This window comes from Nyctereutes procyonoides, unplaced genomic scaffold (assembly GCF_905146905.1).
Source record: "Nyctereutes procyonoides isolate TBG_1078 unplaced genomic scaffold, NYPRO_anot_genome, whole genome shotgun sequence".
In the NCBI taxonomy this organism is placed as follows: Eukaryota; Metazoa; Chordata; class Mammalia; order Carnivora; family Canidae; genus Nyctereutes; species Nyctereutes procyonoides.
In genome coordinates this window covers 116155494-116181137 of record NW_026575125.1, presented here as the reverse complement: position 1 = coordinate 116181137, position 25644 = coordinate 116155494, and the positions used below count along the sequence as shown (strand labels likewise).

At 47.0% G+C, this 25644-nt stretch overlaps 1 protein-coding gene across 2 annotated transcripts in view; it reads left to right on the top strand.

The window, feature by feature from the left end:
* CD99L2 (CD99 molecule like 2) overlaps positions 1 to 25644 on the top strand; it is a 95212-nt gene that overhangs the window by 63562 nt on the left and 6006 nt on the right. For both annotated transcript variants that reach the window (XM_055337827.1, XM_055337825.1), the window contains exons 3-6: positions 12019 to 12087; positions 12216 to 12299; positions 14202 to 14261; positions 25297 to 25332. In XM_055337827.1, coding sequence (XP_055193802.1) covers positions 12019 to 12087; positions 12216 to 12299; positions 14202 to 14261; positions 25297 to 25332 — 249 coding nt within the window. The remainder of the gene's footprint in view (positions 1 to 12018; positions 12088 to 12215; positions 12300 to 14201; positions 14262 to 25296; positions 25333 to 25644) is intronic.

The following is a 25644-nucleotide window of genomic DNA, read 5'->3' as shown; positions in this document are numbered from 1 at the left end:
AGGGAGGAGAAGCAGGCTTCCATGCAGGAACCCAATGTGGGACCCGATCCCAGAGTTCCAGAGGCAAAGGCAGATGCTCAACTGCTGAGTCACCTAAGCGTCCCTGTGGTTCTGGTTTTTATGTTCTCTATTGCAATTATTTCTGTTACAATTTTTATTTTCTTCTGTTTGATGTAGGTTTAGTCTTCATCTAATTTCTTTTTAAAAAAGATTTTATTCATTTACTTGAGAGCGAATAAATAAGAGAGCGGGGGCAGGGGAAGGGCATAGGGAGAAGGACAGAGTGCATCTCAAGCAGACTCCATGCTGAACATGGTGACCAACATGGGGCTCAACCTCCCGACCCTCAGATCATGACCTGAGCTGAAATCAAAAGTCAGATGCTTAACTGACTGAGCTACTCAGCTGCCCCTATCTAATGTTTTATTTATTTATTTATTTATTTATTTGTTCATGATAGACACACACACACAGAGAGAGAGAGAGAGAGAGGCAGAGACACAGGCAGAGGGAGATGCAGGCTCCATGCCGGGAGCCCGACGCGGGACTCGATCCTGGGACTCCAGGATCCCGCCCTGGGCCAAAGGGAGGCGCCAAACCGCTGAGCCAGCCAGGGATCCCACTCTAATGTTTTAATATGAAAGGTTAGGCTATTGATTTGAGGCCTTTTTTTTTTTAATGTCGATGTTTACAGCTAGAAATCCCCCCCCCCCCCCCACAAACACACTGGGCACTGCTTTCACGATAACACATAAGTTTTGGTATGTTGTGTTTTATCATTCATCTCAAGGTATTTAATCATTTTCCCTGTGATTTCTTCTTTGACCCATTGGTTAAAGTCTTCCTTTCTGATTTTCTATGAAGTTTTTCTATCTGTGATTAAAAGGATGGCATTGAAATATGTAGCTATTATCACCAAATTGCCCATTCTTCAGTTTTTGCCATTGTGTTGCTGCTGTTTTGGGGCTTGGTAGTTCAGTGCATAGATGTTTAAAATTTTACCTTTCTGCTGGACTTAATCCTTTCATGATTATAAAATGTCATTGTTTGACTCTTGTAACAGTGTTCATCTTAATGTATGTTCTATCTGATAGCGATACAGCAACTCCAACTCCCTTATAGTTGCTATTTGTATCATATACTTTTATCCATCTTTTTACTTTCAACCAATTTCTAATTTTGGTCCTAAATTTCCTTTACTACTTCTTCTTTTTTTTTTAAATTTTTTTTTATTTATTTATGATAGTCACACACAGAGAGAGAGAGAGAGAGGCAGAGACATAGGCAGAGGGAGAAGCAGGCTCCATGCACCAGGAGCCTGATGTGGGATTCGATCCCGGGTCTCCAGGATCGCGCCCTGGGCCAAAGGCAGGCGTTAAACCACTGCGCCACCCAGGGATCCCCTCCTTTACTACTTCTAATGGTGGGAACAGTTACACAAAAGTCTTCATGTCTAAGGAAGGAAACTTAGAAAACTCCTACATAGTGTGCCATGTGATAGAAATGAAAGAAGTCTGTACTTTTAGAGGAGTCTGGTTGAGCTGGAAAACCTAATACTCACAGTAGTAACAACCACACTTACATAAAATATTTTGTTGGTATTGTACTACTTTCTGTTTATAAGACGCTGCTGTCCTCTACTGGGAACATGACCTCAGTCCATCCTTGGGCAGCATGATTTGTGGTTATGGTGCCGGGTTGATAGTGGTGGAAACCAAGGCCCGAAGCTCCTGAGGGTCATGCTCAAGCTCTGGATCCCCCTGGATCCAGGGCCCAGCCAGGTCTAGGCTGAACACCTAGCTCCACGAATCTCCAGGTCGACTGTGGGACCATGTCTGCCGTACCACCAATCTTCTGAAGAAAAGTGTGCGGAACTCATCTCCTTCCAACCTTCCGCATTTCTCTGTCATCCTCCAAGGGGTTGTCAGAGGCCTTAGAGGGGTCTCGAGGACTAAGACAAGGGTCCCATCTTCATGATGTGATACACATACACAGCCATGAAGTGGCTGCTGTGTTTTGTTACTAAATGTGTTCCTATGTTGTCCCTCTTCCCTATTTATCAAGATGGGACTATGGCGCCACCACAACCAAGAGGCCAGCAACAACCAGAGCACCAGCAAAGCCCGCAGGTCATATGGCTGCTCTGGGAAGGGCATTTATTTTCCAGTGTCATCTTTCAGTCCTTCCTGTTTCATCACCCAGAAGGCTGAAAAGTTGTAGATTCAAGGTTGAGCTTTCATAACGTATTTTTTTCTGCCTCCCTCCTATTAATTTTGGATTGCCTCGTCGTCAGTCATCGTAAATGACTGAATTAGAACAATTTCAGTGCATTCTCTTATTCCTCCAGGTCAGGAGTTTGGTTTCTGTCTAGCCGGGTCCTCCACTCAGTGTTTTCTATGAAGCTGCAGTCCAGAGATCAGCTGGGGCTGGGGTCTCAGGGGAGGTTTGAAGTTGTGGTAGTTTTTTGTTGCTGCTGTAATGAATTGCCCCAAAGTTGGTTGTGTAAACAACACACGTGTATTATCTTATAGTCAGAGGTCAGAAATCTGGAATGGATCTCACTGAGCTAAAACTTACAGGGTGTCCGCACAGCTGCGTTCCTTCTGGAGGCTCTAGAGAAGGTCGGTTTCCTTGCTTTTCCCCCCCTCTTCAGGAGGCCTACGTTCTTTGGCTCATGGTCCTTCCCCTCCATCCTCAGAGCCAGCAGTGTACTGTAGCATTTTCGTATCTTTCTGTTTGATTCTTTTTCTCTCAAGAACCCTCATGATCACATTGAGCTCACCCAGATAATCCAGGATAGTTTCCCCATCTCAATATTCTTAACTTAAAAAGAACACATAAAAACCCTGTGTAGGGTAATGTATTCACAGGTTCTGAGAATTAGGACATTGCCATCTTTGCTGAGAATGAGGACACTGCCTCTCCCACCTGTGCCCTCTGGCTCACGAATGTCCGTATCCCTCCCACATGCAAAAGACATTCAGTCTGTCCCAGCTTCTTCAAAAGTCTCAACCTGTTACATCATCACCTCAGATTCCAGAGTCTTGATTTTAATTGGCACAACTGTCCCAGATCTTGTCACCTGCATTATCTAAATCAGGTGTAGGTAAGGCTCTGGGCGCAGTCCTTCTCCATGTATACACCTGTGACACTCAGGAAACAAGTTATCTGTGGGGCACCTGGGTGGCTCAGGGGTTGAGTGTCTGCCTTCAGCTCAGGGCATGATCCTGGGGTCTTGGGATCGAGTCCCCCACATCAGGCTTCCTGCATGGAGCCTGCTTCTCCCTCTGTCTATGTCTCTGCCTCTCTCTCTCTCTGTGTCGCTCATGAATAAATAAATAAAATCTTAAACCCAAGTTATTTGATCTCCAAAATACAGGCATGAGACAACAGTTATAGATATTCCATTTACAGAAGTGACAAAATGGGAACACCTTGGTGGCTTGGCCAATTGAGCCTCTTGTTCTTGGTTTCGGTTCAGGTCGTGATCTCTGGGTCGTGAGGTCGAGCCCCACGTCAGGCTCCACACTCAGTATAGAGTCTGCTTGGGACTCTCTCTCTCTTTCTCTCCCTCCCTTCTTCCCCTCCCTTCACTCTCTCTCTCCCATGTGCTTGCTCTCTCATAAATGAATGAATGAACCAGTCAGTCCATCAGTCTTTTTCAAAAGTGAGAAAACGTGAGGCAAATGAATTTTCCTAGTTTGCAGCAATTTCAGAATGTAACCGGGCAAACTCCATTCGGTTCCAGGCTGGGGGATCATTTGCTGTAGGTCACAGGAGTACATTCCCGGCTTGCAGCTCTGTCCTCGGAGTCATCCTTCCCTGTCCACGAAAACCAGCACATGTTTGCTGCTGGCCTGCTTTCTGCCTGTAGACTCGGGAGACTTCGTTCATTTTGTTCTCCTTCTGTCCCTTATACTTCTAAGCTGCCAGTGTTCCTGTCGCTATAGAATTCTCAAGAGCCTTCTGAGTTTCCCCTTGGATGTCATGGCAATGGCTCCATCAGTGTAAGAGGCTCCTCCTCCCATCTTTCCACTGGGATGGCTCAGGGGCTCCATGAGTCACAGGTACAGTCTTTTCAAAAAGCCTGTTGTGTGAGTGAAACTCCGACTTTCTGACCCTTCCAAGGCACTATTAAAGGGCTTTCCAGCCACACCATTGGCTTTCTCTCCAGAGCATGCTCTCTTGGCAGTGCATTTTATAGCGCTTTTTGCAATGAGGTCAGGATAAGACTTTCCCAGATCATCAAGTGCTGCTTCCTGTGTGCTTCTGAGCTTTGCCTTCACTCTCATCTTTCCTCTTGCGTCTTACTCTGGGCAGCAGGAAGAAATGAGGCCAAATGCTTAACACTTTTTTTTTTTTGAAATCTCCTCAGCTAACCTATCCAAGTTCATTATTATTTACAAGTTCTGCCTTCCACCTAACTGCAGGAGGCATCACTCGGCCAAGTTCTCTGCCACATAATAAGGACCTTCTTTCCTGGAACGTCCAGTAGCATGCCTCTCACTTCCATCCACGACCTCGCTGGCAAAGCTGTTACCATCCATATTTCTCTGAACCCACGTCGTGACGATTTCAGGAGTCTCGAGCATGCCATAGGTTTTCTCTGCCGCGCCCTTGACTTCTCCCTGAACCCTTGTTAGCTGGCCCGAGTTGTTAACATCCGTATTCCTGCTAACAGTCTGTTCAAGGCAGTCCAGATTTTTACTCCCATGCTCCTCAAAATCCTTCCAGCCTTCCAAAGCCCCTTCCCTGTGTCTGAGTATTGAGGACAGCAGTCTCTTAATCTGAGTACCAAAATCCACAGTTTCTTAGTGCTGCCGTCACAAATGACAGCAGCGTGCTGGCTTCAGACAGCCCAGCACAGATTTATCACCTTGCGGGGCTGGAGGCCAGAAATAGGATTTGGGTTTCGCTGGGTGAAAATGAAAGTACCGGCTGGACTGTGTTCCTTTGGGAGGAAAGGAACCTTCTAGGGAGATGTCGGCTTCTGGAGGCCAGCCACCTGCATTCCTTGGCTAGTGGCCTCTTTCTCGTCCTCAAAGCCAGCAAAGTAGCCTCTTGAGATTTCTCCCTCGCTCTTGCCCCTGCTTCCCTCATCGCATCTCCTCCCCTGACTCTCCTGCCTGTCTGCCCCCCTTGGAGTGACCTCGGGCCTGCTTAGATAATCCGGGATAATCTTTTCATCTCAAGGCCCTTAGAGTCATCACATCGGCACCTTTCTCCCATATGAGGTAACCTAGTCACAGGCTCGGTGTTGTTGGCAGACTTAATTTCTATGCAGCTATAGAACTTGTCGCCACCCCCTCAGGGTCTGCAAGTGAATGCAAGTCGACCCTCTTTTCAAGGGCCTAGCACCTGATATCACCCAGAATATTCTCCCTTTTGAGTAGTCCATTCCTCCTGATGGGCATCCCAATCATATCTGCAGAAACCCCTTCCCTCTGCCATATGTCATAACCTGATCTCAGAAAGGGCATGGTTCCGGCCCTACTCCAGGGGCTGAGGTCATGTAGGCTGTGTACCCCGGGGTCCACCCAGCTGTCTTAGGGTTCTGTCTACTGTCTCAGACATTAAGTAAAACGGGTATTCTCTTGCCACTGCTCCTGTAAGGTCAGGAGTCTAAGGCCTTCTCATACTGTTGGTGCTCCTGCCCTGGTTCATTTACACACCATTGCTTCTGCACCTACTGTGCAGGTCAACACTGGAGAAAGGGCAAAGAACATCTGAGGAGGACTGTGAAAATAGGACCCCCCCCCAGGGACTCGTGGAACACTTTTGGAGAAGTCCTGTCCAAGAGCTATTTTTGTGGCATCAGCTTGTTCCCCCTGAACTCACTGAGTGCTTCACTCTGAGCGGCTGGTGAGCGCGTATTTGCGGAGCTGGGGCAAGCACGACAGTCCCTGTATGTGTCTTCTGTTGTAGGAAGCTCCGCCTTCAGAATTTGACTCCTGCAGGCAGTCCCATAAATTAGGCCCACCTTTCGGGAGGGTGATTTGATAAACTCTTTGAGCAGGTCTACTTCAGAGCATTCTCCCTCCAGGTATGCTTCTGCACCTGTGCAGCTATCTTGTGTTTTAGAGCAGCCCCGAACGAAATGCTGGAGCCCCGCAGTGGAATACGGTGCTAAGCATCTGTACTCTACAGCCGATATGAAAATGAGATAGATCTCTGGAACCGACATGAAAAAAAAAAAAGTCAAGTCACGCAACCGAATTTATGTAGTATGAATCCGCTTCCATTGGATACGTGCATCCACGCGCGCACGCAGGTGCACAGGCGTGTGCGCATATCTGAAAAGATTCAGAATAGTCACTTCGGAGGATAGATTTGAGGCTGACTCTAGTATTTGAATTTCTTTCAATTCTACACCATTGGATTATTTTCATGTTGAGCATATATTACCTTTATAATAAACTTTAAAAAAAATTAAAGCCATCTTTACACGAGGAAGAACTCTAGGCGGCAGAGCCAGGAAAAACCTTCGTGATCATGTGCTCCCCTCGTTGTTCAGATGAGAAGGACTTGTCCAAGGTTCTGCTGCCTGCTAGCAGGGCGACGGGACTGGAGCCCCGGGTCCACGCTTTTTTCTCCAGGGCTTTTTCTCCCCAGTGTGCTGCCATTACAAGTGTTTGCACAGGGAAGGTAATGATGACCCCAAAGGGGAGTTTAGCATCAGGTGGGGCACCCTGGCCCCCCCCCAAAAAAAAAGCCCTGGCAAAGGCCTCTACTGATTGGCAGGCCAACCTGCCCCAAAGAGCTATCACAGGACCTCAAAACCAAAACTGCAGGGTTTGGCTTATAGTGATGACTGGCCTGCTTGGCAGTTGGCCTAGCCCATGGAGGCTTAGATCTGATAATCTAGAAGGACGAAAATGGGACTCTGGTCTTTCAGAGGTAAAGCACAGTGTAAGAACAGCAAAATAGTGATCCCAGGCCCTCTAGAAAAGTTGCATTTTATATCCTCATCTCAAAGAGACTGAGAACCGTGTTATTTGTCCTGTAAAGATGTCTTCTCTGTAAGATTGTCAGTGTGCCACAAGCCACTGGGACCAGGAAAGGCTCAGCTTTAGTTGTCTGGAAACTTTGTGTACACCACCTCATTCCTAGGTGTTCTGACTTACTGCCCTTCTTCTGCATGCTTTGCTCCTTCGTAGTTAAGGTCAATAATAGACATTCCTGGGACCCTGAAGACCAGCCATTTATATGTCAGATCCTTTTTTTTTTTTTGGTATCAAAATTGACCTTGATGCTCAAATAAATCTTTATTATTTTAACTGACTAATTTTTTGAGGTAATTGCGAACTTGTGAAGGCATAAGAAATACTACAGAGAAATTGCATGTACCCTGTATCCACTTCCCCCAATGGGTAGCACCCTGCAAAATACAGTCTAATGTCATCAGCCGGACATGGATATTGATATAAGTCTCTAGTGATTGTATTCAGATTTTCCTGGTTAAACTTCTACTCACGCGTAGGTGTGTGTTTTCACTTCTGTGTGGTTTTGTCATCTGGGTAGGTTCGTGTATCCACCATGACAGTCCATATGTAGAATTTAGAAAATGTTGTGTGAATGGGATCCTATAATACGTAATGTTTGGAAACGGGTTTTCTTTTCCACTCAGTATGATTCTAGCCAAGTCATTGCAAGTATCAATAGTTTGTTGCTTTGCCTTGCCAAATAATATTCCCTGATGTAGATACACCGCAGTTTATTTATGAAGATCATCTGGGTTGTTTCCAGTTTTGGGCTTTAAACATTTATATACAGGTTTTTGTATGAACATGAGTTTTCCATTCTCCGGGGTAAATGCCCAGGAGTGTAATTGCTTGGTCATGTGATTATTGTAGGTTTAGTTTTTAGAGAATGTTGCCAACACATTTCCCAGAGTGGTTGCACCATTTCACGTTCCCACCAGCAGTATATGAGTGATCCAGTTTCTCCGCATCCTTGTTGGTACTCGGTATAGTCATTCTGATAGGTAGGTGGCGATATCTCATTGTGATTTCAATTTGCATTTTCCTAATTGTATGTGCTTATTGGCCATCTGTCTAAACTTTTCAGTGAGATGTCTCTTCATGTCTTTTGCCCGTTTTCTAATTGGATTGTTTATTTTTTACTCTGAATTTTAAGAGCTCTCCATGTGTTCTGGACGCAGTCCTTAGTCGTATATGTGTTTCATAAGGATTTTCTCCTGCTTTGTAAGCTTGTCTTTCATCTTCTTAACACGGTCTTTCACAAAAGGAAATGTAATTTTGATGAAGTCTGGTTTGTCTTTTTTTTTTTCTTTTATGGATCACAGCTTTGCTAGCTAGTCTATGCGCTTTTCATCAAGCCCTCAGTCCCGAGGATTTTCTTCTGTTTTCTGAAAGTTTTGTAGATTTACACTGGACATTTAAAACAAAGTCGTCTGTTTCAAACTCATTTTTTGGATAAGACATGAAGCTGAGGTTGAGGTTCATTATTTTTGCCTGTGGCTGGCCTATGGCTCCTCCGATGGACATCATTTGTTGAGATAGGCGAATGTTCATCATTTGAGGAAAAGACCATCCTTCCTCCGTCTTGCCTTTGCACCTTTATGAAAATCTCTTGAGCTTATGTGGGCAGATCTTTTTGGGTTCTTCATTTGGCTACATTGATCTGTGTGTCTGCACCTCTGCTGATGTCTTGATTTACTTTATAGTCACAGTGGCCTTATTACTGGGTAGAGTGATTCTTCCCACTTTATTCCTTGCCAAGATTGTTTTAGCTACTCTGGGGCTGTGCCTTTCCATACAAATATTCTGAGTTTGTCAGGGAACTGGCTGGGGTTCTGGTAGGACTTGTGTCGAACATACATATCAATTTGGGGAGAGTTGACATCTTTAACTCTGTCTTCCGATCCACGAACACAGTATGTGTCTCTATATAGGTCTTCCTTGATTTTTCTCATTATCTTGTAACTTTCAGCATGCAGGTCCTGCACCTAGTTTTGAAGTGTACACTTAAATATATAATTGTCTTTGGCACAATTGTAAATGGTAATGTGCTTTTTCAGAATCCATATGTTTATTGCTAGTATATATGATTGGTTTTGATACTGTTAATCCTATATCCTGGGACCCTGCTGAAATTACTGGTTCTAGGAAACTCACTTACTGGTTCTAGGAATTTTTTTTATAGATTCCTTGGAATTTCTATGTAGATGATCATGGCCTCCGCAAATAGGGTTAAGTTTATTTCTTTCTTTGCACTCTGTATGTCTTTAATTTTTTGTCACAATGTTGGAACTTCTAGTACTACAATTAGATCAGTGACCGTGCCCTGTTCCTGATCTTAGGGAGAAAGGATTCAGTTTTTCACCATTAAGTCTGATGATAGCTATGGGTATTTTCTTGATGCTCTTTATGAAGTTGAGGTAGTGCTCCTCTATTCCTAATTTACTGATTTTTTTCCATAAGTGAATATTGGATTTTTCCATGTCCATATGATTATGGTTTTTCTTCCTTAGCTTGCTGATATGGTGGGTTATATTGTTATTCAGATGTTGATCCAGTCTCCCATAACTAGAATAAGTCCCATTCGTCCCTGGTGTATAATTCTTTTTATGCATTCCATTCAGTTTGCTAATATTTTGTTGAGGATTTTATGTAATAGTTAGCAAGAGAAATTGATCTATAGTTATTTTTCATATGGTCTTTTTCTATTACCAGGTAAATATTGGCCTCATAAAACAAGTTGGGAAATAGCCCTCCTATCTTCTGGAGGAGATTATGTAAAATTGGTATGAATTCTTTTTTAAATGTTTGGTAGAAATCACCAGTGAAACCATCAAAGCCTGGAAGTTTCTTTTTTTTTGGGGGGGGGAGCTTTTACATTAAAAATTGTTCATGGTTATAGGAATATTCAGATTGCATATTTCATCTAGATTGAATACCTTTTATTGTGGTAAACATTCGTAGTAGAACGTAACCATTTTAAGCATTTTATTTTATTTTATTTTATTTTATTTTATTTTATTTTATTTTATTTTATTTTATTTTATTTTATTTTATTTTATTTTATTTTATTTTATTTTATTTTATTTATTTTTACGATAGTCATAGAGAGAGAGAGGCAGAGACACAGGCAGAGGGAGAAGCAGGCTCCATGCACCGGGAGCCTGACGTGGGATTCGATCCCGGGTCTCCAGGATCGCGCCCTGGGCCAAAGGCAGGCGCCAAACCGCTGCGCCACCCAGGGATCCCCATTTTAAGCATTTTAAAATCCTTGACATTAAGTACATTCCCAGTGTTGTGCAACCATCACTGCTCTTCATTTCCAGAATTTTCTCATCATCCCAAACCTCATATAAGTGGAATCCTACAATATTTGTCTCTTTGCATCTGGCTTCTTTCACTTAGCATAATATTTGCAAAGTTTATCCATGTCGTAGCATAAATCAGAATTTAATTCCTTTATATGGCTGCATGGTATTGCATTGTACATGTACCACATTTTGCTTATCTAGTGATGGACGTTTGGGTTGTTTCTACCTTTTGGCAATTGTGGAGAGTGCTGCTGTGAACACTGGGATGCAAGTACCTGTTTGAGTCCCTGCTTTCAGTTCTTGGGAGTGTGTTGCCCTTGCCTCTAGAGACGTGTCTAGAAAGAAGTGGCTTCGGCTGAGCTTGAAGAGGTCTGTGTTTTCCTCTAGACTTTTGATGGAGTCCTGTCTCACATTTCAATAATTTCAAATTTGTTGAGGTTGGCTTTCTGGTCCAGGACGTAATCTCTGTTGGGGAATGTTCCCTGCCTGCTTAAACAAATACTTATTCTCCTGCAACTGAGCAGAGTATCCCATTATGCTGGTTATGTCTTGTTTGGTTGATTGTGTCATTCATTTCTTTTCTGTTGTTGCCGATTTTCATTCTAGTAGTTCTCTCAGTTGCTGACGGCAGAGCGTTGAAGTCCCATCTATCACTGTGGATTTGTTGCTCTCTCCTTTTAGCTCTACCAGTTTTCTCTCGGTGGGTTTTGACACTGTTGTCTGGTTAGGATGGTTCTGTGTTCTTTCTGGGTTGATCCTTTATCATGATGTAACGTCTCCCTTTAGACATAGCTAGAAATGTCAGGTCATGTCTTACTGTGTTCTTTATATTCTTTCCAGAAGATTCAGACTTACATTTCTTTGATCCACAAACAACCCCAAGGCCTTATCCAGAAAAGACAGGTGATGTGTTGTAAATTACCTGGGCCATTTGAGGATTACATTATTGATCTGTAAAACTCACTGAGGTTTTGTTCCTGCAAATACTGCTGTTTCTTTTCTGAATGCTTGCTGTTTACATTGCTGTATGGCAATGCTTGCTGTACAGCATTGTCTTTGCCTTTCTTCTCCCTTATATTCCCTTTCCCTCTGCTACCTCCAGCTATAATTTATGGCACATTCTTGAAGCTCAAGAAAAGAAACTATTGGAAAACTGATGCATGCCATGTAATTGTTTTGAAAGAAGTCCCATATTTTTAGAGGAGTCTGGTTGAGCTAGAAAACCTAATACAGTAGTAACAACCACACTTACATAAAATATTTTCTTGATATTATACTACTTTCTGTTTATAAGATGCTGTTGTCCTCTACTGGGAACGTGAACTCAGTCCATCCCTGGGCAGCATGGTTCGTGGTTATGGTGCCGGGTTGATAGTGGTGGAAACCAAGGCCCAAAGCTCCTGAGGGTCATGCTCAAGCTCTGGATCCCCCTGGACCCACGGTCCAGCAGGTCTTGGCTGAACACCCAGTTCCATGAATCTCCAGGTCGACTGTGGGACCATGTCTGCCGTACTACCAATCCTCTGAAGAAAAGTGTGTGGAACTCATCTCCTTCCAACCTTCTGCATTTCTCTGTCATCCTCCAAGGGGTTGTCAGAGGCCTTGGAGGGGTCTCGAGGACTAAGACAAGGGTCCCATGTTCATGCTGTGATGCACCTGAGCCATGAAGTGGCTCCTGTGTTTTGTTACTAAATGTGTTCCTATGTTGTCCCCCTTCCCTACTTTAGCAAGATGGGATCATGGCACCACCACAACCAAGAGGCCAGCAACAACCAGAGCGCCCGCAAAACCTGCAGGTAATGCTGCCACCTAAGGAGGGCTATAGAGAAAGATACGGGGGAGCTCTCTTTGGGGCAGATGTCCACAGAGCTACCTGGACCTTAGCAAATTCATTTTGTCTTGTATGTTTTGGGGCCAACTGCAGATGATGATTTCGACTTGGCTGATGCCTTGGATGACCGAAATGATCGAGACGATGGTCGCAGGAAACCGAGCCCAGGAGGAGGAGGTCAGTGCGAGCTGATTGAGGGCACCGGCCAGCGCTGTGGCTCCCTGGCCGCACTATGGCTCATTGACTACAACAGCCCGAAGAGCCCCCTAGGCCCGGCAGAGCCAGGAGCATGTCAAGGCATAGGAGAACCCTCTGTAGTAGTTCACAAACATTTTGGGTCTCCGGCCTCCCCAAATCACTGGGGATTTCAAAGGCTTTTGTTTCCGTGGATCATATCTACCAGTATCATCTTTGAACTGAAAACTTAAAAAAAAGTGCTTATTCATTTAAAATGAACAAAAACCCATACATGTTAACAGAAGTAGTGTGTTTTTGGTAGAAAAATAACTGTCTGGCAATATGAGAACAAAATGTATAACGTCTAAGCAGAAGAGCTCGACTCACTCCATTTCTGGATTCGGTTGTAATGTGGTGTTATGGCTGAAGAGTATGAAGGAAATCAGGCGATATATATGCAGTTGAAAAAGGGAGGAATATTTTAATGGACTTTTTAGATCATTGTAGATATTCTTCTTTATTAAGACCCCCAAACTGGACCAGTGGCAGCGGTGTCCTGCTGTCTCAGTGCAGTGTGGACTGTGAAGCCGTATCAGTTCACTTTTCATACTTGATTCCATTTAACCCTTAGGATGCTCTTGGACTTGCAATGCAGCTTTTACCCATTCACGAATTTATATATTCTGTGCATTGGTCATTTGGAAATATTGGTGTCCTGAGATCTTTTGAACTTCCAAATCATGCCACGTTTTATTACACAGCACCCCAAAGTCACGTCTGTTAATGTCACCCCCCCATCTCCTAAGATAAAGTCCTCAAGCACTGGAAGGCTGCCAAGCTCACAGTGGTGGATGTAGATTCTTTCAAAATTCTAAGTTTTGTTTGAAATCTTACCATTGGCAACAGATCCGGCCAATGGTTTCCTTCGAAGTGACGGCCTCATTTCATTCATTTTCAAGAAAACGCCTGCCAAATATTCAAGCCGCCCTAATGCTAGCTTGACCATCCGTCATTCTTTCTAGGAAAAGTGGTCTTCCGTGGCGCAAAGCAGCTGATGCAGCCCAGAACTGAAGCAGGCACTCAAGGGCGCTCCAGCTTAGGGCAGTTGACTCAGAAACGCTTTCCGCCTACTTGGCATGTGCTCACACGGAGCAGGAAAGTCGAGTCCTCTGTGCTTAAGCCAGAATCCGATGTTTTCCTTTCCCTGTATCACTTTCCTGTTGCCGCCTAACAAATGATCCCAAGCTCGGCGAGTTACGACAGCGTCCGTTCATTAACTCACAGGTTCCTTTGCTGAGCGAGGAGGTCAGGAACAGCTAAGCCAAGTTGTCTGTTCTTGGGGATGTCAGCCAGCCTTGGTCTCTGAGCTTGCGTTCTCTTCCAAGTCCCTGGGCTGGCTGGCGGGGTCCCTTTCCTTCCAGTCACAGAGCTGATGGCCACTTGCTTTTTCAAGACCAGCAGGAGAGAGACCGGGCTGGGGGGAGAGCCGGGGGAGGAAGACTAACCTGCTTCTCGAATCTGAGCTCAGGGAGGCCTCAGCCTGCTTGCCTGCCTGAGTCAGGCCTACCCAGGATAATCTCCTTTTTGATTCAGGCAAAGGCAGACTGACTTGGGATCCAAATTACACCCGCAGAATCTCTTCACCTTGGCACTTAATATAACCGAACCGCAGCAGGGGTGGCCACCTTGTTTGAGGTCCCGGTCACACACTGCGTGATGGAATCTTCTACAAGGTGCTCTAGTGGGAGGGAGTCCTAGGGCCCTGTTAGAATTTTGCCTTCTGTAGTCATCAGGACGTGCCTCGCTGGCAGGCAGTTTCTGGGGACGTTGGGCCACATTAACACAAGATTATGGCCTGAAAAGTGCATTTTGGTATTGACATGTATATTTTGTTTTCTCCAGGTTTCTCAGACAAGGATCTTGAAGACATATTAGGTGGTGGTGAATACAAACCTGACAAAGGTAAAATTAGGAGCACTGATTTGTGTAAACACCTTAATCTCATTACAAATGTGATTACATGGCGACCAGATTGATTGAGCCGTTCTTACTCAGCCTCTGGGGTGCAAGAGGTCGTTTCCAGACATCCTGCTTACAGCTTGGAAGGCTCACTTGGAATCCTGTGGGCTGTGCAGCTCAAAGTGGGGATTTAGAAGCCAATTTGGAAAAGCCACACATTCCTCCCAGTGCTCCGAAGGCCAGGTGCTGCTTGGTTGATGTCTCCATCCCGAGCCAGAGCCAAGTGCCTGGGCAGCATGCGTGACTGCGAACAACTCCTGCCCCCTCGACTTGGGCAGAGCAAGCATTTTCTTAGGAGACCCGTAGTGAGCCCGACATCTTTCAAAATATCTTTTTTTTTTTAATTTTTATTTATTTATGATAGTCACACAGAGAGCGAGAGAGAGAGAGGCAGAGAGAGAAGCAGGCTCCATGCACCGGGAGCCCGACGTGGGATTCGATCCCGGGTCTCCAGGATCGTGCCCTGGGCCAAAGGCAGGCGCCAAACTGCTGCGCCACCCAGGGATCCCTCAAAATATCTTTTTAGTTTAAAATCGTTTAAAACTCAGGGCACCTGGCTGGCTCAGTCTGTAGAGCGTGTGACTCTTGACCTCAGAGTTGTGAGTTTGAGCCCCACCTTGGGAGTAGAGATTACTTAAAAATCTTTTTTAAAAAATTAGTCTAAAACTCCTAAGAAGTTATAAAAATCGTTCAGGAGAATTTGTGTGTACTCTTCACCCAGTGTCCCCTGAAGGTTCTCGCTGACCTTACGGAAGTGTCGTTTGGTGTCAAAGCCAGGAAGCTGCCATTGGTCCAAACTGTTATTAAGTCACATACAGCCCTGATTCAGATTGCATCAGCTTTTGCATGTTGTCGTGTGTGTGCATGCATGCACACGTGGGTCTGTGAAATTGTGTCACATGTGTAGATCTCAGCGACCATGATCACTCAGGATGCAGAACACTGAACTCTTCCATCACCACAAGGAAACCCCCTCCTGCTAGCCTTTCTTAGTCATGGCCTCCCCCGCCCAAACCACCAAGGACTTAAAGCTTTAATTCTTATACTCATCAAGATCCAACCTACCGTCGAGAGAAGCAGCCAGCTTTGATGTGGCAAAAGAAGTTTTGATTGGACTTTGTGATCGTTACGTGTGGTGGTTGCCTGTTTTGATGGTATGTTGTGGTTGTGACTTGTAGTTATGACGCTAGGTTGTTATGGTTGCGACCGTCGTGATGGCAGCCTGTTGTGTTGGCAGGTTGTGGTGGTGACTTGCTGTGGTCACGCACGAACGAGTTAGGAGTGTGTCTGCTTGTAACCCTGCCACCCTCCCCGTCGTCCTGGCTGTGGCGTTAGCATCTGCTGCCTTCTTGCACGGCCCATGTGCCTTTCCTGAGGAACAGTGTTCCCATCCGATTAAAGGAGCCCGCAGTCACATCTGTCCTTCAAGACACCTTTCCAGACGATGTCTTCTTGAGTACAGAGTTCTAAAAGCCACTAAATGAAACTCACAGGTGTCAGGAGAACATGGAAGATTTAAAGGGCAAACCCAGCAAATTGGCCAATTACTCCTGGGTGACAAATGGTATTTCCAGATGGTGAGATGCGGGCAGCGGTAGCGTGCGGGAGCGTGCACGGATGGAAGTCTGAATGGCACGTCGGGGGCTTCCTTATTAACAGTACATGTTTTAGCAAGGAAAAAAGCGCTGGGAAATTCTTTAATTAGGCTCACACTTGAACTTCTCTTATAAAGAATAATCAATTGTTAGCTTTAAGTTATACCCTCTGTCATTGTAAGCGAAAATAAAGGGGGTCCCGGCACAAAATATGAGTGTGAGCCTGAAATGTGGTCTGGATGAGCACACGAGGAAATTCTCAGACATTCCCCTCTCTGCAGACATGCTCATGCCACGAGTGAAGATGATAAAACACATTTCAATACACGATGGTCTTCAGCATAAAACCCGATCCTTGTCGATGTAGTTTCCAACTTTGGGCCTTAGGCACATGGATGAGGCTCAACTATAGTTTTGGACTTTGTGTTTGAAATGCTATGTTATCTGTTATATATGGTTTTTTGGTTTTTTGCTTAAGATATTTCTACTGTCCTTTTCAGGAGGCCAGTAGGGTGGGTGACAGTGACAGTCTCTTGTTAATGGGCCCCGCCAGCCACCTCCATGCCCTAGCACTCTCACTGAGAAACTTGAGGTCCATCCGTTTCGTCTCCTCTGGGTGTCCAGCCACCTGCCACTTCACAGCCTTTCCTCCCAGCTCCCCTGGCACCCTCCCACTGTCCCCCATTCACTCCTTCTTAAACGCCGTTGCCTGCTGGGAATGTTTGTGAATGTTTCCTTGGGTGTCCCGTTCAGTACACCGTTCTCTTCCTCGCCAGAAGGGGTTGATGTTAGAAACAAAGATCTGAGGGTCGAGTGTGTTCATCACTTAGTGGGATGTCACTACTTCTATACCCTTTAAGTGGGTGGAGGCCATTAGTATATGGATGTATACGAAACCAGGTATCCACGTGCCTCCATAACTCTGTATCAGCATTTATACTAACCTAAACCTGAGTCCGTACTTAACCCTCCGACTGTAGTGTGGGGTTTTCCAAATGCATATAGTCACATGTCCAGCCCCCAAGTGCCGTATGCAACTGTCTTACCACCATAAACGTTCTTCTCTACATCCCTCTGGTGCTCAGCCACTTTCCCTCCCTTGCCCCTAATTGGTGTTCTGTCCATGCAACCACTAAATCTTTTTACCTCCTGCAGATTTTTGCCTTTTCTAGAATGTTCTGTAATTGGAATCATGAAGCGTGTAGCCTTTGCAGATGTATTTCTTTCACTTAGCAATATGCATTGAAGGTTCTTCCATGTATTTTCATGGCCCGAGAGTATTTCTTTTTAGCATTGAATACCATTCCGTTGTCTGGCTGGAGCACTTTTGGTTTGCTCTTTGCCTGTTGAAGGCCCTCTTGGTTGTATCCAGTTTTCAACGATTATGCATAAGGCTGCTATAAACGTTTTTGGACACTTACTATTATTTTTTGTATGATTTTATTTATTTATTCATGAGAGACAGAGGCAGAGACACAGGAAGAGGGAGAAGCAGGCTCCCTGCGGGGAGCCTGATGTGGGACTTGATCCCAGATCCTGGGATCACACCCTGGGCCAAAGGCAGACGCTCAACCACTGAGCCACCCAGGGGTCCCTGGATACTTACTTACAGGTTTTTGTGTGGATGTAAGTTTTCAGTTCACTTAGAACTGTGTGTGTGATTGCTGGGTCATATGCTAAGTCTGTGTTTAACTTGGTGATAAAGTGCGCAGCTGGCTTCTAAAGTGGTGGCACCATTTTGCCTTCCCGTGAACAATGAACGAAAGTTCCTGTCGCTCCACATCCTCATCAGCAATTGGAATTGTCCACTCTTTTGGATTTGTCATTTTAATAGGTAGGTTAGGGGTATCTCATTGTTTTTTCACTTGTATTTTTCTAGTGAGAAGTGATGTCAAACATCTTTTTATATTCTTATTTTATATTCTTTGGTGAAGTCTGTTCAGAGTTTCTGCTCAGTAAAAAATTTTTTTTTTTGCTTTGACGAGTTCCTTTTATAATCTGGATACAAGTCCTTTATCAGGTATATGATTCTAAAAATATTTTCTCCCAGCCTGTGACTGTCTTTTACTTTTATTAGTGTTGTTTGTTGAACATTAATTTCTTTTTTTTTATTGAAGTTCAATTTGCCAACATATAGCATAACACCCAGCGCTCATCCCATCAAGTGCCCCCCACAGTGCCCGTCACCCAGTCACACCCACGCCCCTGCCTACCTCCCTTTCCACCACCCCTTGTTTGTTTCCCAGAGTTAGGAGTCTCTCATTGAACATTAATTTCTATATAAAGATCAGTTTATCAATTTTTTTGCTTATGAATGAATCATGGTTTGATGTTCAAGAATAATCATGTTCGTGGAGATTTTTTTTCCTACATCTCCCAGAAGTTATAGTTTCAGCTTGTACGTTTAGGTCTTTGGTCTTCCATTTTGAGATAATCTGTATATGGCGTGAGGTTGGGGTCCAACTGTATTGTTTGGCATGTGGATGTCCAGTTGCGGCACCATTTGCTGGTAAGAGTATCCTTGCCTCACTGGAGTGTCTTGGCTCCCTTGGTGGAAACCACTTGACCATAGTGTAAGGTTTTGTTTCTAGACTCAGTCTGCTCCATTGATCTCTGTGGCCGGCCTTCACCCAATACCAGACTGTCTCTGCTGGGGGCATGTGCTCGGCTTCAGGGCAAGCAAGGCTATGCAGGGGGTTTATTAAGCTGCCTGTGGTTAGCTTACCTCCCCAACCTTCCCTGCCTCCTTATTTAAATCCCTGGCTAGCTGACTGGTGGTTTGCTCGGGCTGAAGGAGCTACTGACTCTCCCTGTTTACTTGCCACTGAGATTGCCACATTTAGCTGACAGCGTTCCAAGTCACATGGGTCCCTCTGGCAACTGCAGGGCAGTTGTTGGCTTTGTGGCCTATCTGCCCCTCCGCGGTCAAACTGGCTGCTGGAAGACCGTGGGGGCAGGGGGAATGAGAGCCACTCTGGGCGGAGAGGCCACCGACTCCAGCTCCTCTCACTGGAACTAAATGTGTTCCTCGCCTTCAGTTGCCCAGGGTTATAGCTGCTTTTTGAGGAGAGGATTTGTTGACCTCCTCACTCCATCAGGCCAGAAGCCCTCTCCTCTAGTATCGTTTGAACTTGAAATATTCTTTGTTTTCCCTCAAGCCCAGGCCCACATCCCCTCCCCGTGGGTTGTTACCTTGACCTCGGAACTGGTCTCCTGGTGCCCATTCATCCTCCGCACAGCTGTCAGAACCACCAGGAATGTGGAACCGATTTCCTTGGTCCTCTGTTTTAAAACTACTGTGTAAGAACGAAGAGACAAAACAGCCCAGTTCACAAATGAGCATAAGATCTGAACAGACACTTTATATAGGAGGAAGCTACATGAAGATGCGCAAAACCATTATTCATTGGAGAAATGCAAATTAAATCCACAACGAGCTACCACAACACACCCACCAGGATGGCTAAGATTAGAAAGACTGACAATACCAAATGTCGGTGCAGATGTAGGCGAGGTGAAACTCTCCTACATTGTTGGTGGGAATGGAAAGCTGCTTAAAATACCAACTGTAGACCTACCCAGTGACTCAGCAGTCTCGCTCCTATTCCAGAGAAATGAACGCTTCTGTCCAAAAAAGACTCACAAAGAATATTCAGAGCAGCTTTATTTATAAGAGCAAAACAAAAACAAGAAAACTGGGAACAGCCCAAGTACCAGCAGCAGAATGGATAGACAAATTGTGATATATTTATATATTCATATGACAGAACGAATTACTGAGATAAAAACATGGGTAAATGTCAAAAACATTATGCTGAGTGAAAGAAGTCAGTGAAAAGAGAGCACATACTATATGAGCCCAATCATATGAAATTCTAATACAGCTGATCTCATAGATATATATGAGGTCCGGGGCTGCCAGGGTTGGGATGTGGACAGGGATTGATTGGGCCAGGGACACGAGAGAACTTTCTGGGGTCATGGTGCCATTGTATATTTTGGTGGAGGTCCGCAGGTGTCTGCATCTGCCAAAACGTATCAAGTGGTACACCTCAGATTTGTGTATTTTTACCATATGTACGTTTTTCGTTAAGGGCATCATAAGCAAATGTGTAGCCCTAGGTCATAAGACATTTAGGGGTGGCGAGTATGGATGTCTGCGATTGAAATGCAGCATAGAGATAAGGGAGACATGCGTGGATGGAGAGACAGATGGACAGATGGACATGTGATAAAGCACAGAATGCCAAACACTATAGGAGTGTTCACTGTAGGATGTTTCCAACTTTTTAGTATATTTGAAAAATTAAAAAAAATATGTATGTATGTATTTCTGAGAGACACAGAGAGAGAGGCAGAGACACAGGCAGAGGGAGAAGCAGGCTCCTTGTGGGGAGCCGATGCGGGACTCGATCCCAGGACCCTGAGATCATCACTGGAGCAGAAGGCAGACGCTCAACCACTGAGTCATCAGGCACCCCACAATTTTTAATTAAATATAGGGAAAACATGTTTAAAGCAGCCCAAAAAAACAAGCCTCTGTAATGGCTCCCCACTGCCTCCAGGATAACGTCAAGCCCCGTGGCCTGCCGACCGGTCCCCAGGTTCCTTTCATCCGCCATCTGTGGCTTTCCGGCCGCTTCTCTATCGAAAATGCCGTTCTTGGGCAGCCCGGGTGGCGCAGCGGTTTGGAGCCTGCCTTCGGCCCAGGGCGTGATCCTGGAGACCCGGGATCGAGTCCCACATCGGGCTCCCTGCGTGGAGCCTGCTTCTCCCTCTGTCTGTGTCTCTGCCTCTCTCTCTCTCTCTCCTTTCTGTGTTTTTCATAAATAAATAAAATCTTAAAAAAAAAAAAAGAAAATGCCATTCTTCCACCAGCCGAATTCCGCCTCATTTTCCAGAGAGGGCTGAGCTCCCCATCCCTTAAGAGATGCCTCAAAGGGCACCTCTGCTCTGGAGGCTCATCCGCTCTGTGGCCCTCTTCGGCCCGGCCTGGGGTGGCCCTGGGGTGCAGCAGCCGCGTCCTGCTCTCCTTATCCTCCTAGAACCTCTCCACCGGCGGGGGTGGGGCCAGCGCCTCTTGTACCAAATCCTGTGGGTTCATTACCCCCAGCTTTGGCTTCCCATAAGCAGGCGCCTTTTTTCTTGTGTATCCCCAGTGTTTGCTGAAATGGGGGGGGGGCTAAAGTGGAGCAGACCGTATCATGCATGCCTCCCCCGAAGGGAAGAGTGACACATGTGATTGGCTCTGCTGACGACCCCCTGGGCCACATTGGTGATGGGGTCGTGGCCCGAGTTGCTTTCTCCTGGACCCCGAAGGGCCCTCTGGCTGGGAAAGCTCACTCTTGGAAGCGGTGCGCTCTGTGATCTGCTCTGTAAAGCCAGCTTTCGCCCAGGTGAGCTCCAAGCAGATTTCATGAGAGGGGAGAGGACACACTGGAAGCTTCCACGTGGCCCCCACCTGATGGGGCACCTGTCTAGCCTCTTTGTGGAGCAAACGCTTTGCCTGATCTTGCTTCTGGCTCCTCGTGTGTGGTCTTCCTTGGTAAGGGATCTGGGCCAGCCCCACGGGATCACCCCCACTGGCGTGCTGCCCAGAACCCCTTGATAAGTTGACCCAAGGAAATCCCCTGGGGATGGGAGGGGACAGGGGGTCACGGAGGGCGCCTAAAGGGATAGGCCACCGGCTAGTGCATGCGCTTACCCAGGACCACCGTCTTCCCATCCTGGGAGGGCTCTCCTCAGAGATCATCGAGGGATGGGGCTGTGCGGTGCTCTGGCTGGAGGGTGAGCGCTCTCATCTCGCAGGTGGGGGTGGAGGAGCCTTCGAGACTTTCCAGAACAGTGAGAAATGGCATCCCCACTGGTTAGCCGAGGCAGCCACACATGTTCCAGACGGTTCCTTTGAGTTTGATTTGACTTTGTATCCATGGGTCATTTGAAGCAGGTGTTCTTCCTTCTCTGTGGATTTTTGACTTCTTAATCGATTTGTTGTTTTGCATTTCTGCTGCCCGTTCTCCTGTAATGAAAAAAAAAAATCTTTAAAACATTGTCAAGTCCTACCGGGGGCTGTTGGAGGTCTAAAATTCTAAAATACTTAACACAAGTCCTGAAACCCTTGAACACCCCCCCTGCCGCCCCCCCCCCAGCAGTTCTAGATAGAATCTCCCCCACTGTTACTAGACTCTCCGCGCCCTTGGCAAATCGGACGTGTCAGGCGCTCACCGTGCGCCCGGGGTTGTGCTGTTGTCAGAGAAGGGCAGGTACGTGCCTTGCATCCCTGCCTCCCAGGATCGGGACTGTGGCGGACTAAAGGCTAGTGTGTGTGTGTGTGTGTGTGTGTGTGTGTGCGCGCGCGCGCGCGCGCATTGTTGCCTTTTGCATTTGAGGACCCTGTAGATCTGGCACTTCTGTTACGGACAGGTGCATCTGGGACCTCCTCCCTGCAGCGATGCCCCCTGTCCTAGCGCCCCCTGTGGGTACAGAGCCCACTAGAACTGTAGGACTTCTTCCAGCTGTGGCTGTCACCAGATGCAAGGGTCCCTCGAGCTGTGTGGCTCAGCCTTCCAGATGTATATAGGTCTCTGTCCTCAAAGCAAATTGTAGCGTGACATGTGCTGTACGGGAGTTTCTAGAACAAGAGAGGCCAGCCCTAGTCTCTTCGGTATGTAAGTGCGGGGTATACTTGTGAGCTCAGAAGGCACGTGGGGATACAAGCACAGCATCCTTGAAGACGAAGGGCCTGCCTGTGACCTGTGGACCAGCTCCTCTGAGCTGTCCCCCTACTAGTGGGGAAATAGGGGCTTGTATATTTTAAACATTTCTTACGCATTATATGAAAATACTGCTTTTTTGCTTCCCCATCTACGGAGAGTCACCAGTAATACTTTAGAGTATCTGCTTGTAGGACTTTTTCTAGACATCATGTACCTTTGTAAATACTGGGTTATTTTCATAAAAATGGGACCCTGCTACTTTTTTAAAAAAAAACAGTTGTTATTCAGTCATAGCCCTGCTTATCTTTCTCGGTCATTAAAGAGGACCCTAAAATAGTGTGTTGAATGGACTGCATGATGTTACACCGTAATTTATTTAGCCAGTACCTCTTTTGAGAGGTTTTTCCCTCTGGCTATTTACCGCTCCACACAGTGCCACGATAAACATCCTCATAGCCAGATACACAAAGCCTGTCTAGCTTGTCGGCTAAATTCCTAGATGTTGACTGGCCGGGCCACAGAAGTATAAATTTTTAATGATGCGCCTCTTCAAGGGCCCTGCCAAATGGTGTTCCATTACGGTTGTCCTGGCTTCCCCTCCGACTGCTAGGGAGCAAACAGGTGCCTGTTAGCTTCTGTCCCCACCCTCACTGGGCACTGTAGTTTTGTGATCTTTGTAAATTGACTCAGTTTAAAATGCTCCCCTGTTGACATTGGCATTTCTTTGACTACAAGGGAGGTGGAACACTTTTTACCCCTAGGTCTTATTAGACGCCCTTATCTTGTGGGGTCGAATCACCCGTTCACATTCGTTGCCTGTGATTTTTTCATTTTTTGATTTTTTTTTTTTTTATGCCAGAGTCTGTATCTTTCCTCGTTGACTTGTAAGGGCTCCTTTTACATTAGGGATGATCAAACCGTTTTCAGAAATTCCCAGGACATCGTATTTACCAGTTCCTTGACTGATAGGCCTTTGGGTGGTTTCCACGTTTTGGGCTGCATGAATAACGCCATCCTGTTCCCATTTCATGCGACATTCTTGCAGCTCACGATCGCACAGATTGTATGATCGAGACTGGAGGTGAAAGAAAGGGGAGGTTGGATGGCTCCGGCCTGTCGGGAAATCTGGTGAGGTGAGCGCATCAGCAGCGGACGCCCAGGAGAGGCCTGGCCTTGCCCTTGGCAGTGGCCACGCCGGGCACAGCAGAAGGGTCCACAGTGGGCCAACACGGTCAGACTCCAGGCCCTCACCTGTGACCCTACTGCTGACCTGTTAATGCCTGGAGGACCCTACGGAGGACCCTGTGTTCTCCTGTCTGCTCGGTGCAGCACCGATTGTGCTTTTGAAGAAGGCAGTGCTGCTTGTTGTTTTGTAAATCACCATTCACATCCAATCAGGGATCTTTAACCCAAAGATTCAGCCCTAAGTGGGAACATAACAAACCTTATTTTCTAACCCCCCCCCCCAGTCTTTACAAAATCGACTTGATTTTTCAGAGCAGTTTTAGGTTCACAGCAAAATTATATTCCTGCTCCCCGCAGCCACAGCCTCCCCCATTACCAGCACCCCCCACCCCCGGGGTGTGGGTGTTCGCATCCACGAACACACCATCCCCAGACTCCGGGACGCACGGTGGAGGGGATGCCAGAGGTCGTTGCCTCCCAACATCCCAGAGCGGCCTCCCTCTCTTAATGAGCCCTGTGCCCTGAGGAGCGGGAGCGCTCAAGGCTAATTAATGTCCTGAAATGGCACCAGTTGCTCATCAGGGCGCTGCCTGTCCGGGGAGGTAAGCGTGTGTTGAGCTCACGGGGATGGACACGTGTGGCCACCACCATGGCCCGCGCAAAGACCCGTTCTGTCGCCGCATGGCCTTTCCAGGGCCCCACCGCCTCCCCCCCCCACTGCCCTAATCCCCTCCACCCACTAACCTGCTCCCCTTCCCATGATATTTCAAAGCCTTTTGAATTTCAAAATACCGGATGAGGGATTTTTTTGCTCATGTGCCAAGGTAGAGGTGGACGGCCTTAAAACAGTCCTGGTCGTCCCCTTGTCCCCTCCTCTGGCAGTGTCCCACGGGCTGCACCTGCACCTAAATCGCACCAGCAGAAACATCTGCACTTGAAGAAAAGTCTGCGGGAGGCACTAGGCCCAGGGGCGCGTACATGTTAGTACCAACTGCAGAGCCTCCCTGGGTGGCGGAGCTCCGCGTTGTTTTCGTGCTAGGCGCCCGTCCTTTCGTTAAAAACGAAGTTGAAGCATTTTGTGCCCTCTGCTAAAGAATAAAGGCTTCTTGCAGGAGACTGTGTCCCCGGGACCGCAGGGGGCGGGTGTTCAGGGCGAGGTTGGCCGGCCTGAGCCCAGCTCTGCCACCTGCTGGCAGGTCCCTCCCCGGTGAGCTGGGGCGGCCCGCCTGCTCCGACTGCAAAGACGCCTGCGGGCGAGGAGCTGGGATGTGACCATCACTTTCCAGATCCACAGTTCTGCTTGGCAGGTGACAGGCACGAGAGGGCAGGTCTTGGATGTCCCGGCAGAAGCCCCCTGGGCACTTACTGGGGCTGTGGCAGGGGTGCAACCAGGGGCCCGTGAGCCGGGGAGAGGCTGTCCGCAAGCCGGGGGGTCATGGCTCATGGCCGACCCTGAGTGCTTTTGGCTTTTTTTTTTTCCAGGTGACGGTCGATACGGCAGCGACGACCCCGAATCTGGTGGGTTTGCGTCCCGAGGCCTGCCCGGCATCCCGCCCCTCCCCTGACCGCTCCCGGTAGAGACCGGCCAGGCCAGCCGCACAGGGATGCGGGGACTTAAAAGAATCAAGCGTGCAAATTGGGGTCCCCGGGGGGAGGTGGCCCCCTGGGGAGGCCCGTGGGCCCGAGACCCAGAGAGTGCAGCCGTGTCCACCTTTCAAGCTTCTCGGGGTGGAAATCCTTCTGGAAGGAAACGAGCAGCACTGGGCAAATGCCTCAGCTACTGGCGGCCTCGCGCTTGGGGGGCTTGGGGGGGTCGGGGCGTTTGAGCGG